The 18337-nt window shown below is 38.4% G+C and overlaps 1 protein-coding gene across 1 annotated transcript in view; it reads right to left on the bottom strand.

Annotated features, from left to right (window-relative positions):
• Positions 1 to 18337, bottom strand: part of CSMD2 (CUB and Sushi multiple domains 2) — a 1186454-nt gene that overhangs the window by 381272 nt on the left and 786845 nt on the right. The window contains exon 11 of the mRNA XM_040337101.1: positions 475 to 578. Coding sequence (XP_040193035.1) covers positions 475 to 578 — 104 coding nt within the window. The remainder of the gene's footprint in view (positions 1 to 474; positions 579 to 18337) is intronic.

The following is an 18337-nucleotide window of genomic DNA, read 5'->3' on the forward strand; positions in this document are numbered from 1 at the left end:
GATAACACAGCTTGGTTACGAACATAACCCCAGAATACTGACAGGATAATAAGGAGCAGCAGATCACTAATGCGGACACCACTATGCTCAGTTAGCTTCTTTTAAGTGTATGAAGACTGTACCAGATTCTGAGTCTCTTAGTGCCTGCCCACCTTCTCCAAGAGTGAGTGCCTCTGTGCAATACAGGACTACAAGATGTTTTATTTTTATATTTGCCCGAAGCTCAGCTTTAAGCAATACTCACAGTGTGACAGGTGGAAAGTATGCCTTAGGCCCAAGAAAAACAGAATAGTAAAAACATTGAATAGAAATGTATTTTTCTAATTATTCCCAGTAATTTTTAAGGACTGAATACATAGATGTACATATAGATGAATAGCAGTTTTACAAGTGGGAATCCAAGCTTATTTCAACATCCCGTATAATAAACCTTTTTTCAAAATATATAATTATAATGAAAATGAATGCACTTACACATAAAGTACAGACTTCTGATCCTCAACATTTCCACCATCTCCTACTGTAAGAGTATCATACCCTCTTTCCAGTTCAAACTCTTCAAACGTTAGCTTGATCACCTATCAGAAGATGAAAAAGGATAAGTACACTGGCTGGTTGTTGCTTCGTCTCTGTGATGGAGGAAACCACTAGTAAGACAAACTTTAGAAATAGACTTAATGCAAAACAATTTAGTTGAAAAAAAATCTAAAATCTAAGTGCAAGGTCTAGGTAATACCATAACTTGAACTGAGCAAATAAGAATTAAGTGCTTGGTAATGTCTAAAATGTATGGACTAATAACATTTGTAAAATAATTCATTTGAATACTTAACTGAGAGTCAGGATGAAGCACTATGCATCTTATGCTGGTTTTTATATTGGCCAGTGCTATATAAAGAAGCTCAGGTGCTGTCTTTTTTTTTTAACATGGACCCAGTCAGTATGAATATATTTTTTTTATTAGGAAAGAACTATGAATCTATCCATTGATAAGATTCATTTACTTCTACCATGCACTCCTATTTACTCAGCAAAATAACACAAATTGTAATATTTCATTTACATAGTACATGCAGTCCTGGATACAGCATCCTAGATCTGAATATTTTTGCATTGTGTATAGAAATTTCTCATCACTCCAGCTTTTTGTTGTGCTCAGACTTCACCTGAAAAAGTCATATTCTGGAGAAAAAAAAGTGTTTTGTCTTGCTTTGTTACACTGTAAATTAAGAAAAACCATCAATGATTAGAGTAAAGCTTTTAAATGATAAAGGATAAATAAAATAAACACCAAAGAGGACACTTAATAATTTACGGTTCAATGTTCCCAGCTGAACCACTGTTCTAAAGTTTGCAGCTCCATACATATAAAAATGCAATTCTAGGTTTTGTTGAAGATATTTAAAACAAAAACTTACAGATGATGCTTACAGGAGAATATAAAATAAAACACTCTTCCCTGATCATAGACTCATTACAAATGTATATGATCTCAGCGCCTATAGAAAATCGAAGACCTAGCGTCCGGTTGTGTTTCTGGGAGAAGTGCTGCCATCTTTCTTATTCACCCCAAACAGGGTTGCCAACTTTCAGTAAATTTACGAACAGTTTGTAAAATCCATAATTGTTTCATCTGTCCATAAATGTCAGTTACGGACATGCAGCCTACATGTCCATAATGGACATTCATGGACAGATGCAATAAGTTCAGATGTTACAAACTATTTGTAAATTTACTGAAAGTTGGCAACCTTGACCCCAAACAAAGTCAGTTCACAATGAAATGAGAGAGTGGGTAACCGCTCAAAGAGAACCAGGTAATCTGATTCCTGTGGTCCGAGCCAAGGGTGCAGGCAGTGCAATCAAAATGCAGGTTAGGATGAAGGAAAAAAAACTGGGACAGCCGCACTCCAAAAAAACTCCTCCTTTAATTAAAAATCACAAAATACATGCCACAGCAAAAAACAGCACAACAAAAGAAAAGCTGACGTTTCGCACTATGCCTTAGTGCTTCTTCATAGCTATGAAGAAGCACTAAGGCATAGTGCGAAACGTCAGCTTTTCTTTTGTTGTGCTGTTTTTTGCTGTGGCATGTATTTTGTGATTTTTAATTAAAGGAGGAGTTTTTTTGGAGTGCGGCTGTCCCAGTTTTTTTTTCCTTCATCCTAAAGTCAGTTCACAGGTTGCGCTGAATTTTTCTGCACCACTACAGAACATGTTGGTGCAGTAGACTTTAAATGGACCATTTATGACACCAAAGCTTATGCGTCTTGGTTATTACAGTACTACAGAAAGCTATACATGTACTAAATGCTTTTAGGGAACTGTCACAAATAAATAACAGGGGGGTCTCATATGCATATTAGGTGTAATTCAATTAACTTAGGTGTTATGATCTCAGAGTCAGATATTTGTCAATTTTTCTGTTTAATTAAATGACAGTTTGAATAGTAAAGACAACTATACATTTAGACGTCAAACAAATCCACAGAGCTTTCTCAAATGTTTATTACTGGTCCCTTGTCTGAACCGAATTAACACCTTCTTAGAACACATTAAATAATTACTGTTTATGTAGTGACATACAATAGATTATCTTAATATACTCAGCATAAGGCATCTCTCAACACCAGTTCTTCTGGAAATAGAGAAAAGGTGGTACATAGTCTACCCTTTCTAAAAAAACAAAAGCTAAACTGTATCTCATAATTATTACAAAAATGTGGATGCTAATACAAAACAGAAAGTAATTTTGTTTCTTTTTTTGTAAAGAAATCGTTCAGGCATCTCTAGACCAGTTTTCACTAAGAATAACCATTCTGCAATAATAAAGTTATTAACATGATTTAATTTTAGGTGACACATATAATGAAGAGTATTTACCCTTTGGCATCGTTCTTAGTTCCATTATTTATTTCTACAAAAGTACAAGAGATTATTCAAGTTGCATAACTAACATATTCCAAAGTACTTGGATTATGAACAAACAGTGAATCTTACAATCTCCAGTGTACCCAAGCTTTAATGTACCTATTCAATTACAACCTCTAATACTCCTCCGACCAGCCAATATTGTTTTTTAAATTTAAACGTAAACCAAACTCCAAACAAAGTAAATATTAACTAAATACAAGAGGTATATAAATTCTTACTTTAATCTGTGTGTGCTTTGTGTGTTTCTTCCACATATGTTCAATAAACCAGCATGAAGCTTTGCCTCTATGCAGGAGTTTCCTGTAATAAAGACCAGTCACTGCTGCAGCTCTCTACTTGTTCTGAATGACTGGTCTTGTATCCACCCCCTCCCCCATTATTCTGCAGGCAACCTGTAGTGAATGGACCTGGTGGATCCCTCCCACAGCTCTGACCTTTGCAAAGGCTATGTGTTGCACAGTAATTATGTCACCACTATGTTTACAAATGAAAAAATGGGTTCGAAATTGCAAATGCATTTGATGCATTTAATGTGGATTTATATATTTTGTGGCCAATAAGGAATATATAACATGTTTTAGTCCAATTTTAACTTCAAAACCTATGGCTGAAAAAACATATTTAAAAAGCCATTCAAAATACACATGTTGCATGTTCTTCTCGTGTGCAAATAAAATATAGAATCAAATTGCAATGCATTTAGAAACTATGCAAAAATATAGTAGGAAAGTAGCACAGTGTATCTAGTGTTCTCAAGCTGGCCACATATTGTAGTTCTTACCATCAGCTGTCAGCAGAGTTTCTCTCATACTGTGCTGTTTTAATCTAAAGGACTCCATGTAGTATAAACTTTTCTCATTCCATCCTTCAAGTAGTGACCCCCTCACCTCATACCTCCCTAGTGTGAAATCCTCCACTAGTTTGTTTTCTGCTGAGTCATCTTTCACAATGCCCTTTTCTTCATTTCTCACATCCAAGCTCCGTTTACATTCAACTTCTTCACCTAAAAAGCAATTCTTGAATGTGCTTTTCGTCTCGCTAAAAACATAACTCCTTCTAAACAGTTTTCTCCCAGCTGTCAAACTCCAATGTATTTTAGATGCTTCATCTGTATTCCTTTTCATATATACCAGCCTTCAGATAACAGCCCCCTCACCCTTCCACTGCCTATTTCTTCAGCACTTTATCTGCTCCCTTAGAATTCAATTTAAAATCCTTGTTCCAATGTGTAAAGCCTGGTTCTGTAATGTAATTGGCTCTCCACAAAAATAAAAACATGATGGAAAGTTCTCTTCTACTCTAACTTTCCTTGAGTGGCTTGTTTTCAAACAAAGCGGTAACATTCTATAGCATGTAATTGACCCTGCCCTCATGAAGTGAAATATAAACTCTGTGCTGTTGAATACATAATCAGGTATTATAAAGCCAAATACCATATATATCTTTCTAGATGTTACACATGCTTGAGAAGAAGTCATTTCACAACCCTAAGCATGGTTAAGCCATTCCACTAACTAGATTTGTAGGTAAAAGAATTTAACTAGCTCCAAACTCCAGCCAATATTTTTATTTGGGATAATGAGTAAGCATTAGTGCATTTGTTGGATTTTCATTGACATCTATGCCTTTTTTGGATAACCCCCCCACTCCCCGAAAGCACCAAGAGCACCAAAAAAGCTTTTGTCTTAACAGAGTGAAAAAGTATAAGAATCTCAGTCAGCTTTTTATTGCTGTCTTTTTTCCCATAGGAAGATTTCCCCCACTTCTTCCAATGTGGCACCATATAAACACTATGTTAACCACTTGCCGATCGCCGCATGCCTATTTACGCTGACAGAATGGCACAGGCAGGCAGATTGGCGTACAGGTACGTTCATTTGAATCTGCCGCCCAGCAGGCGCACACGCCCGTCGCGTGCCTCGTGAGTGCGGCCACAGGTCCTGAGAGTCCCGCGATTGCGGTCGGCAAGAGCAGAACAGGGGAATGCCTTTGTAAACAAGGCATTCCGCTATTCTGCCTAGTGACACTGTCACTGATCGGGAACGGTCATCAGTGACGTGTCAAGTGTTGCCACGCCCCCTTACAGTAAGAATCTAGTTGTTAACCCCTTGCCTACCAGTGTAATTTTTACAGTAATCAGTGCATTTGTATAGCACTGATCGCTGTAAAAATGATAATGATCCCAAAATGGTGTCAAAAGTGTCCGATGTGTCCACCATAATGTCGCAGTCACGATAAAAATCGCTGATCGCTGCCATAACTAGTAAAAAAAATGTATTAATAAAAATGTCATAAAACAGTCCCCTATTTTGTAGAAGCTATAACTTTTGCTCAAACCAATCAATAAACGCTTATTGCGATTTTTTTTACCAAAAATATGTAGAATACGTATCGGCCTAAACTGTGGGAAAAAATGGTTTTATGTCGCTCTTTTTTTGTATACAGTGCAAAAAAAAATCGCAGAGGTGATTAAATACAACCAAAAGAAAGCTCTGATTGTGGGAAAAAAAGGACGTCAATTTTATTTGGGAACCACACCGCACGGCCGCGCAATTGTCAGTTAATGCGACGCAGTGCCGAATTGCAAAAAGTGGCCCAGTCTTTAACCACCAAAATGGTTCAGGGCTGAAGCGGTTAAAACAAAGTTACTATACGAAATGTATTATCTTTATTATATTTAATTCTAATCTGTAGGTTACACACTCATGATCCTAAACTTTTTTATTGAAATGGGAGGCAGATCTGATATCAGATCTGATATCACATTCACCCAGGCCCAAAATATAGGCTACTTCTTTTCACAGACAAACTCTCATTGGCAAATACATGCCAGGAGAATGGAAATAAGATCCTAACATGATGGTAGAAAACCTCATAACAAATACACAACTAATACATAAAATATATCCTCAGGTATCTTCTCTCTGTTGGCAATGTCAAAAGGCAATCTTCTACACATTGTATGGTACTGCAATAGGCTACAGGACTTCTGGTCTGCAAATAAAACCGCCATTAAAATCTTTTGTGGATAAACCTGCAGTTTACTCATTTACTCAATTTACTTTTAAAACCTGGCAAAGACGTGAATCTGAGAAGCACTTTCAAATTTGGATGCCTTGGTTCTTCTATAAGAACTTTCTACTTCAAGGTCACACCTTCTGCCAGGAACTTCATGCTGTTCTGGCTTGGGGCATGATACTGGGGCAGTGCACACCACCAGAGAACAGAGATCTCTACATTTCCCCACACTCACACCTCTCTTTACAGCATCCTTTTTTCTTTTTCTCTTTTAAAGCAAGCTGTGTGTACCTAAAAGTGAAGTGTTGTTGTTATTACTTTAAATACCCAATAACATGCAATGGAAATTAAAAAAAAATACTGTATGTTTGCTAGCAAATTGGTTGATTGGATGATGTTGGATGAAGTGAACACACATTCAACCCATTTGCTAAGCTCAAGCAACGTTCACTTTGCGAAATGAACAGCCTCTACAATTCATTAACTATGGAAGGTATTGGTATTTAAAAGGTTTTTGGTATTTCACAGTTTTTGTGGAAGTTATTAGTTCTGACAATTTTTATATTTCTGGAGCTGCTGTGGGCAAGATTCTACTAATTTGTACCATGTCTAAACAAAAATGAAAATAAGATACCAAATATATTTTGCGGATAGATTTTGTGAATTTAAGCACATTTTTTGTTGAACTTCTCATGGCTGATTCACACCTTCCTCAGCCTGGCAAAGGCCATTTAGAAGAAAGTCAGGGTAGCACTTTTCTTTAAGGTGACATGTTTACCCTTTTAAACCACATTGTGCAAGTTTTTTTTTGCCCTTTTATGATTGTATATTTATTATTTTTACCTTTCATAGCAACCTAACTTTTTGTAATAATCCTTTATAAACAGATAAAATACCAGGCAAAATTTTTACAAATAAATATAAGCTATGCTTCCCCTACCTTGCATCAATGATGGACAACAAATCCTGTGGGAGCTTTATTTAGTTGAGATGAAAGGCTCTATAAATTGAAATGTTGTATCTAGGCACAGTTGGCCACCAAGGCCTAAGTTAATTATTTAAGCAGCTCTAACCACTGTTCTAAAATGAAATCCTTGTTTTTGGATCTGTGTTGAAGATGACCATACATGTTTACCTTCTACAGGTATTTTAAGAAGACAATACTGTAGCTGTCTTGAAAGGCTACCATAAGGTGGTTTATGAGTTAATTATATTTATTCTTACTTAAAGTTTACACGTTTTTACACTAATGTGTACTATTTAAATAAAACCTTTAGTTTACAAAATACATAATTTAATACAGCATGCTCCGATGACACTGCAGCCACAGAGAATTAAAGAGTTTTCTAAAGAGAGATAAAAACAGAAGTTGTTAATTTTCCAATAGTCTCTCTTAAATAGAAGTTTGTATGGAAACTGCTTCATTTTACAGCATTAGAGTGGAGGGTCTGTTATTTTTTCCCCTTTTTGTATCACCATGAGCTATTTTAATATGAAATGCTGTGACCTTAATCACGTTTTTTTTTTTTTTTTTAATATACCACCAACTTTCTCTTTTACCTACTTCTAAACCTTTGCTAACACACACCCACTGTTCTAAAGTGAAACTGCCACAGCCTTCTCCACTCTTTACAGCATGTCTGGCAAAATTATTTTCAGTTTAAGGGAAAACACCCAGGATATACAGACAGAATACAAGGCATTATTCAAGTCTTAAGTCAGTGGGGATTAATTTGCAGAGGCATGGCCAGCAGAAAAAAAAAACTATTTAATTGGACAGGCCGTAAACAGCAGAGAAATCCAAAGTAGAACTACGAAGATACAAAGACAAGTAAATAGCTTGAGGGATGGAGCTATGTTGCTTAGGGTGTGCGTGTGTGTGTGTATGTGTGTGTGTGTGTGGGGGGGGTGGTTGGTACCAAATGTTAAATTAAATGTTGACTTGTCCTATCCTGTTCTTACAAGTAGGGGTAAAAAAAAACACTAAGAGAGCATAATCTTAGAGAGTTTGAGGTTTGCTGCCCTTCCAGGTGATTGTATCAGGTGGCTGTCAATTTGTATAAGCATGCAAATTAATTTGGTAAACACAAGGTAAGTGATACTAATTATTTTTTATCAGGTTCTTTAAGGCACAGGAAAAAGATACATGCTTCAGTTCCAATTTGGCTTATGTATACCAGAGGCAGATGGCAAACACCATCTCAATAACCCGCTTTTTTGGGACAGTGCCTAGTGATTCAGAAGCACACAGGATGTAGGCTTACTTGATACATGCTGTTGTAATCACATTGGCTTTTGAGATGCAATTTGCCAAAGTTCCACACTAAAGACGAAGCCTTTTTTGATACAAATTGTTCTCAGCTAGGTAACAGCATTTTAATATAATTTGATGCTTCAAATAATTTCAGCCATTATATCGTTTTACCAGTTCTTATTATTTTCATTGGCACAAAGATAAAATGGTCACTGAGAATTGCAAACGAACAACTGTACAACCTTGACATGAGCTGGCAGACACATAAGTCCCAGAGTTATTTTTCCTAATAACCAAACTACCTACACCTATGACCAAATTTAAACCCTTGAAAGCACTCTTTGGAGATACACATTAGTTCTCATTGAAGACTATGGGAACAGATTCAAACCAACAGACCTCCAAAAATTAGAGTAAATGTAAATGGTCATGTGTGACCAAAGTTAAAATGATACTGTACTTTGTTTGTGCATGTGCATCTGCTCATGATTATGTACTGCTTGGAAGAACAGGGGGGGGGGGGGGGTAAATGAACCTGTTGCTTTACCCGCATGGGAAAAAAAATAGGCCTCACTTTAAGCAGTTAAGCAGCATTGATCTGACTGTCATTATCAGTAGGTCCACAATAACCAGTACGATTCAATGTTTCCTAATATAGCAATATTACTTCTAATTTTAGTGCTGGTAAATATGGGTTTTTATTTCTAAAAGAGAAAACATGTTATTATCTTAATGCAGACAAACCATTTCATTATACAGCATTGCAAGACATATTCCTCAAGTCATCTTCCAGGAAAAAAGCTTTTCAAATACGATCACTTTATTCACAACATATATCTTGTTTTACATTTAATTGGACACTGGCTTAAATCAAATTGCAATTAGAATTTAGTTTAATTGCATAATGTTGGCAAATGGAAGCTAAGAGATTGTTATTTCTTGGTGGTGATTGAATCTGCTTCCATCAAGTTCTGAAGACGAATGCTAATACCGTAGATGAAATAGGAATAATTTAGTGTTATGGGTGTGCACTAAAACTCTCTGGCAAACACCCATCCCTAAAGAAATTTCTGTGATTTCCCAATTATATATACTACGCTATTATGCAAAACAAATTTTAAAGGGAAAGAACAGATTTTTTTTAGTATTTGCAAGGCTCACTTAATACTGCTTTCATATTTTTAAATAATTGCTTTTAAATGTTAGGATAAACTAATACAGCCACCTGCAATATCTAAAATATACATTGTGTGTTTAGATATGTTATAAAAACTGCTGTGAGAATTTCAGCAATATAAAAGTTACATTGTCAGAATATACAGTAATGCACAACTAGCATGTAGCATTGCAATGAAGAGCAAACACTGCATGTGAAACTAATAGTACTACATTTTATTCAATTTGACTAAATTCCTTTTTGTGTTTTTGTGAATTATGTATTTAGTAGTGGGCTGTACTCAGCCTAACTGTACCTCAACAGAAGTGTCCCCCTAAGGGGACTGGGTGTGTTAGAGAGATACTATATGTTCTGGGTTATGGGTTTTGATAGTCTAACCAATTAGTAAACCTGGGGAGCCTGCTGTGCATGCTGGTGAAACTATGGAATGCTGAGGAAATTCCTGTTTTATGCCTTCCCTCATCGGCTTCTGCCCTATGAGGATGTAATCCTATTTGGTCTTCCCTAGACACCAGGCCTAGACACATGGAAAGATGCAGTGATCACCCCTATTGTAAGCAAGCCCTGGAGGTATTTGTCTGCAGGAAGACTATAAGACCTAGGGGAAGCAAGCTGTGCTTAGTGCAATTAGCTACACATGCTATTACAAACTAAGCATAGGAACAAGGTGTTGATATGTGTCTGTAGTGGGGTATCGCCCCTCTGATGTGATACAAAAAGACTACCATTGCTGATCGAGAAGGATCTCAGCTCCCTCCAGTGGCTGAGTTGGGTTATAGCCACCTGTTTACACTTTTTTCTGGTACCGCAGTGAATGTTGGGGGATTGAGTTTGGCGCGCTCTCTCGGGACCGCCTCTTCAACCCAGGAGGACACTGTCAGGAGTGTCTCCACGGGAAGTAGGCCGCAATTGAGGCCTACATACGTCCGGGCGGAGCGTCTTTGAGGCGGAGGGACGGAGCTTCTGCTGGAGTCTTCGGACGAGATCCAGTAACCCTGCAACCCATCTGAGAACCGGAGACTGCTGACCGACCGGATGGTGTGCCGTAGAGGAACCAGGCCTGAACCGGATGGGTGAGATGGGCACTTGCCTGAAAGTACTGATTGTCTTGCGGAAGGGTGGGTCGTTGATATCCATCTTTGCGGTTTGACTATTCAGGAAACTTTTAACAGTTTACTATTACCCTTTTGGATTACAAATTGTTCTTTGCGTGCCACTGCATGCCAACGTACAAGTGCACAAACTGTTAGCAGGAGACTGTATTGAAGTTTGGCCTGGGACGCCAGGCCATCCTGATTAGTTATAGTACCTAAGGGTTATCTATTTAGAGTTGTATATTCATTGCATTGCTCGTTGACCGAGTAATCAGTTCTATTACTTTATATGGTATTGTAGAGAGAAAGAGAGCTGGCAAAAGGTTGTTTCAATGTACATGTTTTGTTGAGAGGGACCCTATTGCTGTGTGCTCACACAGGTCTATTTGACATTGTAGTTTAGCTCACACTTAAACCTTAACACTGTTACTGATACTGCAGGGATCTGCAAATAGAGTGTCACTGTTTTACTCATGTTCCTTTGTTTCTCCTTTAATTAAAGCATTCCTTTGGTTATCTTGAAGTCTGTGTGCAGCCTATCTTTCATATTGCAAGATCCCTTTCATCTAAGGTAACCCCTTTTATTTGTATAATTTGTTGAAGTGTAACAGGACATTGTGCTTCTCCACAAGCTACCAGGTGTGTCAAGGGAGGGTTTTGAGACACTTTAAGGGGTTAATCACAGAGCGTAGACCCAAAACAACCAGCAGCTCCTCCGGGGGTAGTGTTACATGTCTAAAGCCAAAACAGTTTTTATTTTTGGACAGAGTAGGGGATAGTTAGAATCCCTGTGGGTTTGTATTGCTGTCTGTGACTCAATTGGGAGATTTACCCTATCCATTTGTCCTAGTAAACATTGTCACTGGGGCTGAAAGTGGTAAAAAATCCAAAATGTCACGTTGTCAGCAGAATAGCAATAGAAGACAAATCTTCACCTGTTCTGGAGAAAACTGTGCAGGGAATTGAGAACTGAGAAACTTACTGCTGTGTCTATATGACAATAAATGAGAAGAGAGCTTCGCAGTAGGGTAGAGAGAAAAGAAAACCAAAAGAAAGTTTCACCATTTCCTACTCTATTTCCTACACCCCCCCAAAAAAAATATGATCTAAAATTAAATATATATACAATTATTCATATGACACTGATCTCTTTTATACGTATAAAAATACTATACTAGTCCTTTAAAGTTTAGTTCATATCGTCATATCAGAAGCCATGGGAGCTTAAGTAAAGCAGTACAGAATATAATGACTATGTGAAGAGTATTAAACCAAATCTCCAAATTAACAACAAATAAGATTTACATCTATTGTAGTTCTGTAAAAGATTAAAGGCTAAGCCCATGTTTTAGACCATCCTTTAGGTTCCACCCATATTTAGGATACAACATGAAGCATGGTTGCATAGACTATCCCCAAAACCAAACCACCACAACCCCTCACCATTACCTAATTTGCAGGGTGCTTCTTCCATCAGAAGCTTGTACCCATGTGGATTTAGCATGGGTGTGTGTGGCTCTTCCTACATGTGTCATCCAGATGTGTGATCACTAGGGATGAGCTTCGTATTCGAGTGAACCTCATGTTCGACTCGAAAATCGTATGTTCGATCGTTCGTCGAATTATGAACGTTTTGGGCCGTTCGCGCCAAATTCGAGTTACGTTTTACAGCCCATAATTCACTGCGGCATCGCAGTGCATTGCTGGCTGATGATTGGCTAAGCATGCACTATGACCCGCATGCTTGGCCAATCACAGCTTGCAAAAAACGGAGAGCCATAATTGGCCAAAGCCAGGGTGGCTTTGGCCAATTATGGCTCAGGGGGTTTAGTACACGCCCCACACTATAAAAGGCCGCCTGCAGGTCGGCCTTGTGTAGTGTGTTGCAGTGGTTAAGAGAGAACAGAGAGAAACAGAGATAGTGTCATTTTTTTGCAGGTAGATAGAGCAGGCAGGCAGGCTAGTCAGTTAAAGTTACACTGTGTAGAGGATATATATGCATCCCAGGTGTTGTATATATATTTATACACTGTATAGTTTATCTAGATCAGCTCTTCCTAATTTACTGGCAGGCAGTTGATTGTGCTAGCTGCAGTATTCTCACGTGGTGTAATGCATGTGTCCTCTGTAGTTTGCACCTTAAGCTACTTGGTGTGTACTGCACGTGTGCTCTGTAGTTTGCACCTAAAGCTACTTGGTGTGTACTGGCCGTGTGCTCTGTAGTTTGCACCTAAAGCTACTTGGTGTGTACTGCACGTGTGCTCTGTAGTTTGCACCTAAAGCTACTTGGTGTGTACTGGCCGTGTGCTCTGTAGTTTGCACCTAAAGCTACTTGGTGTGTACTGGCCGTGTCCTCTGTAGCTTGCACCTAAAGCTACTTGGTGTGTACTGCACGTGTCCTCTGTAGTTTGCACCTAAAGCTACTTGGTGTGTACTGGCCGTGTCCTCTGTAGTTTGCACCTAAAGCTACTTGGTGTGTACTGAACGTGTGCTCTGTAGTTTGCACCTAAAGCTACGTGGCGTGTGTACTGTTTGTGTCTGTGTTATTTTTCTCAATGATTTTCATCCATATTGCAGGGATCAGACATTACATTAAAGCCGTAAGCAGTTTTAAATTACTTATAGTAATCTAATTTTGTGCATTGACAGTTCTAAACACGTCAGTAACAATAAAGTGCAGCGCAAAGACATATAAATTAAACAATAGTGATCAAATGTACAAAAATATAACTCTGATAAGAACACAAGAAGTCCATAAAGTGCATCAGTGAAAAAGGTCCAAAAGGTGCTCCAAATAATGTAGTGACTAATTGTGATAAATCTCAAAATCTGTGATCAACAGGAAGGTTCCTCCACCAATAGCTAAAGATGGCCCCTCACCTCAGCCATTCGACCATGGCTAGGTCACAAAACTTTTGAAAAACCTCCAAGGTAAGTATAAGGACGCTTCCAAGCTTTAAAAGGTTAACAGCAGGCAGCAGACGGCTCAGCACTCCCAAAGACCACGGAGAAATATATAAGACAAAAAGGGGACAGACTAGTGCTCTCTGTCTTAAACTGGATTTAATAGGTAAAAATAACAAAATAAACTCACATAATAAAACACTCAGAGCCGAGTGTGAAGCGTGACAGCATAACACGGAGCTCCAGGGCTTCCGAATCTTTACACAGCTCACACGTTGGCGTTGGGTCGGCGAGCGCGGGTGACGTCACGAAGCTCCTCCCCCTCGTACGCGCTCCGTTCCTATGGGCGGAACTTCCTCAGCGTGGGGTGGAGAGGCTAACGTGAGTGTCCCGCAACGTCATAAGTAGTGTGTGGTTGCCATCGCAACACACCACACCAATTACCTGCTATCCTGCGCCATCTAGTGTCTAATTAGCAAAAGGCAACTAGTAAGCTGTAGCCTAATGCACAGGATAAACGGTCCACCTTATTATAGAAGGACCAGCAGTATCAAAAAACTAGATAAATAATTTTGAAAAAATCATTATAAACGTGACGTCAGCCACGATCGCCTCACCATTACAAAAAAGGATACCACTAAAATTAGCAGATAAATCCAGTAAAATTTACAACATATTAAAAACACACATTTTAGAGCATTAGAGATATAGGCATATATTAACAATATATTCAGGGCCAGATACCACTGCCTTTAAATTTCATTACCTTTATATACAGAAATGGGTATGAAAATTAAATTAAAATTGTGTGTGCAGAATCTAGTCATATAAAATGTAAAAGATAAAAATATATGTTAATACCTAATTATTAAGATTAAAAAATGAATAAAAAATTTAATAAAAATACTAAAAATTCCCCAAATACTGAATAATAAAATTTAACGATTAGAAATAAAACAATTAAGATCAAACTCAACATTGAGGCCTAATAGAGCCAAAACCTTGGTTTCATAAATCCAAAATGATTCACGACGGCTCAACTGTCTTATATAATGTCCTCCTCTCCAATGTCCTCCTCTCCAATGTTTGGTGACCTTTTCTATGCCCCAAAATTTCAGGCCTTTGGGATCTCTACCATGGCATTCCCTAAAATGCTTAGAAACACTATGAGTTCTAATGCCACGTCGGATGTTGCTAATATGTTCTCCAACCATATAACAACATCCGACGTGGCATTAGGACTCATAGTGTTTCTAAGCATTTTAGGGAATGCCATGGTAGAGATCCCAAAGGCCTGAAATTTTGGGGCATAGAAAAGGTCACCAAACATTGGAGAGGAGGACATTATATACGACAGTTGAGCCGTCGTGAATCATTTTGGATTTATGAAACCAAGGTTTCGGCTCCATTAGGCCTCAATGTTGAGTTTGATCTTAATTGTTTTATTTCTAATCGTTAAATTTTATTATTCAGTATTTGGGGAATTTTTAGTATTTTTATTAAATTTTTTATTCATTTTTTAATCTTAATAATTAGGTATTAACATATATTTTTATCTTTTACATTTTATATGACTAGATTCTGCACACACAATTTTAATTTAATTTTCATACCCATTTCTGTATATAAAGGTAATGAAATTTAAAGGCAGTGGTATCTGGCCCTGAATATATTGTTAATATATGCCTATATCTCTAATGCTCTAAAATGTGTGTTTTTAATATGTTGTAAATTTTACTGGATTTATCTGCTAATTTTAGTGGTATCCTTTTTTGTAATGGTGAGGCGATCGTGGCTGACGTCACGTTTATAATGATTTTTTCAAAATTATTTATCTAGTTTTTTGATACTGCTGGTCCTTCTATAATAAGGTGGACCGTTTATCCTGTGCATTAGGCTACAGCTTACTAGTTGCCTTTTGCTAATTAGACACTAGATGGCGCAGGATAGCAGGTAATTGGTGTGGTGTGTTGCGATGGCAACCACACACTACTTATGACGTTGCGGGACGCTCACGTTAGCCTCTCCACCCCACGCTGAGGAAGTTCCGCCCATAGGAACGGAACGCGTACGAGGGGGAGGAGCTTCGTGACGTCACCCGCGCTCGCCGACCCAACGCCAACGTGTGAGCTGTGTAAAGATTCGGAAGCCCTGGAGCTCCGTGTTATGCTGTCACGCTTCACACTCGGCTCTGAGTGTTTTATTATGTGAGTTTATTTTGTTATTTTTACCTATTAAATCCAGTTTAAGACAGAGAGCACTAGTCTGTCCCCTTTTTGTCTTATATATTTCTCCGTGGTCTTTGGGAGTGCTGAGCCGTCTGCTGCCTGCTGTTAACCTTTTAAAGCTTGGAAGCGTCCTTATACTTACCTTGGAGGTTTTTCAAAAGTTTTGTGACCTAGCCATGGTCGAATGGCTGAGGTGAGGGGCCATCTTTAGCTATTGGTGGAGGAACCTTCCTGTTGATCACAGATTTTGAGATTTATCACAATTAGTCACTACATTATTTGGAGCACCTTTTGGACCTTTTTCACTGATGCACTTTATGGACTTCTTGTGTTCTTATCAGAGTTATATTTTTGTACATTTGATCACTATTGTTTAATTTATATGTCTTTGCGCTGCACTTTATTGTTACTGATCACTATTGGGATTTCTATTTGAATTTATCCTCCAGTGCTGGCTTGCATTTTTTAAGTTTTGTTGTGTAATTTTTCCAGCGCGGAATTCCTTCTCTATTTTTGGTATCACTCTTAGTTCTAAACACGTGCCACTTCAAAGGCATACTTTAGACACCCAGCAGGTACAATATTTAAAGGAATTTTTAATTTTTTTTTTAATTTAAGCATCCATTGATACATGTTCCCTGGGGCAAGACCCGGGTTCTCAAAGAAGTTTTCACAGGCATACTATAGACACCCAGCAGCTACAATATTTAAAGGAATTTTTTTTTTTTCATTTAAGCATCATTAAAATCACTGCTCCTGAAAAAACGACCGTTTAAAAAAAAAAAATTCCATTGATACATGTTCCCTGGGACAAGACCCGGGTTCTCAAAGACATTTTACGACAATAACTTGCATATTAGGCTTTAAAATGAGCACTTTTGAATTTGAATGTTCGAGTCCCATAGACGTCAATGGGGTTCTAAATGTTCGCGCGAACGGTCGGTCCGCCTGAAGGTTCTGGTGCGAACCGAACGGGGGGGTGTTCAGCTCATCCCTAGTGATCACTCTGTCTGAAAAACTTGTCCCATCTGCCACTGCAGCAGAGGAACTATGCAGATCATGCCAGCGATTCCTTCTCCTTTCTCTGTAGTCCACATCTACATATGGACCTGAGGCTGGGGGAAAACATTGCAAAAGCCGTGCACCTGTGATGCACTGATTTTTGGTGCAATGATCTGCAGGCTTCATTTAAAAAATTTGTAAATGCATAAGCCCCGGACCAAAATGCAGGTAAAGGACCAGGCCCCTTTTTGCGATTCGGCACTGCGTCGCTTTAACTGACAATTGCGCGGTCGTGCGACGTGGCTCCTAAACAAAATTGGCGTCCTTTTTTTCCCACAAATAGAGCTTTTTTTGGTGGTATTTGATCACCTCTGCGGTTTTTATTTGTTGCGCTATAAACAAAAATAGAGCGACAATTTTGAAAAAAAAATAATATTTTTTACTTTTTGCTATAAAAAATATCCCCCAAAAATATATAAAAAAATAGTTTTTTCCTCAGTTTAGGCTGATACGTATTCTTCTACATATTTTTGGTAAAAAAAAATTAGCATTAAGCGTTAAATCGGTTGGTTTGGTTATAGCGTTTACAAAATAGGGGATAGTTTTATTGCATTTTTATTAATTTTTTTTTTTTTTACTACTAATGGCAGCGATCAGCAATTTTTTTCGTGACTGCAACATTATGGCGGACACGTCGGACAATTTTGACACATTTTTGGGACCATTGTCATTTTCACAGCAAAAAATGTATTTAAAATGCATTGTTTATTGTGGAAATGACAGTTGCAGTTTGGGAGTTAACCACAGGGGGCGCTGAAGGAGTTATGTTTCACCTAGTGCGTGTTTACAACTGTAGGGGGGTGTGGCTGTAGGAGTGAAGTCATCAGGTACTCATAGATTATGAACAGTGATACCAAGCTGATCAATGGATCACGGTGGAGTTTAAAATTGCCTACACTGCCCCTTCATGATCTCACGACTGTTCTTGACCCAGACAAGATGTGGTCACATTACCACCAACATTTGTAACTGTAAATTTTCTGCACAAAATGTTTGTGTCACAAGTCAATATGGGCACCCTGTTCCTCTGTGCACTGGCGTTCCCTGCAAGTGGAATCTAAGGGACAGCTGTTGTTCCACCAGGGACCCCCACGGCACACTTCAGGTACTCACAGTTGAGTGGAGAAGGATTGGTTGCCAAGTAATGGGGGGCTGAAGCAAGGGAGAGGCACATGGCATTAGAAAGCTGGAGGCAGGTGTGAGGCTTTGAGTCTGTGAGTGCAGAAAAAGTCACAGCAGAGACTTATGCCGCGTACACACGATCATTTTTCGGCCTGAAAAAAACGTTGTTTTTCAAAAACGTAATTTAAAATGATCATGTGTGGGCTACACATCATTTTTCAGGTTCTGAAAAACGACAAAAAAAAATTGTCGTTTTAAACTATGTCGTTTTTTGGGTTGTAAAAAAGATTGTGTGTGGGCTAAAACAACATAAAAAACCTGTGTATGCTCAGAAGCAATGTTATGAGACGTTCATAATGGAGTAAGCACATTCATCACGCTGTATTGCGAGCGCGAATCGTCTTTTACTAACATGGAATCAGCTAAAGCAGCCCAAAGGCGAATGGAACTTCCCTTTTATAGTGCCGTTGTATGCGTTGTACGTCACCGCGCTTTGCTAGATCATTTTTTAAAAACTATGGTGTGTAGGCAACGTCACTTTAAT

The sequence above is a fragment of the Rana temporaria genome, chromosome 2, assembly GCF_905171775.1.
Source record: "Rana temporaria chromosome 2, aRanTem1.1, whole genome shotgun sequence".
Taxonomy (NCBI): Eukaryota; Metazoa; Chordata; class Amphibia; order Anura; family Ranidae; genus Rana; species Rana temporaria.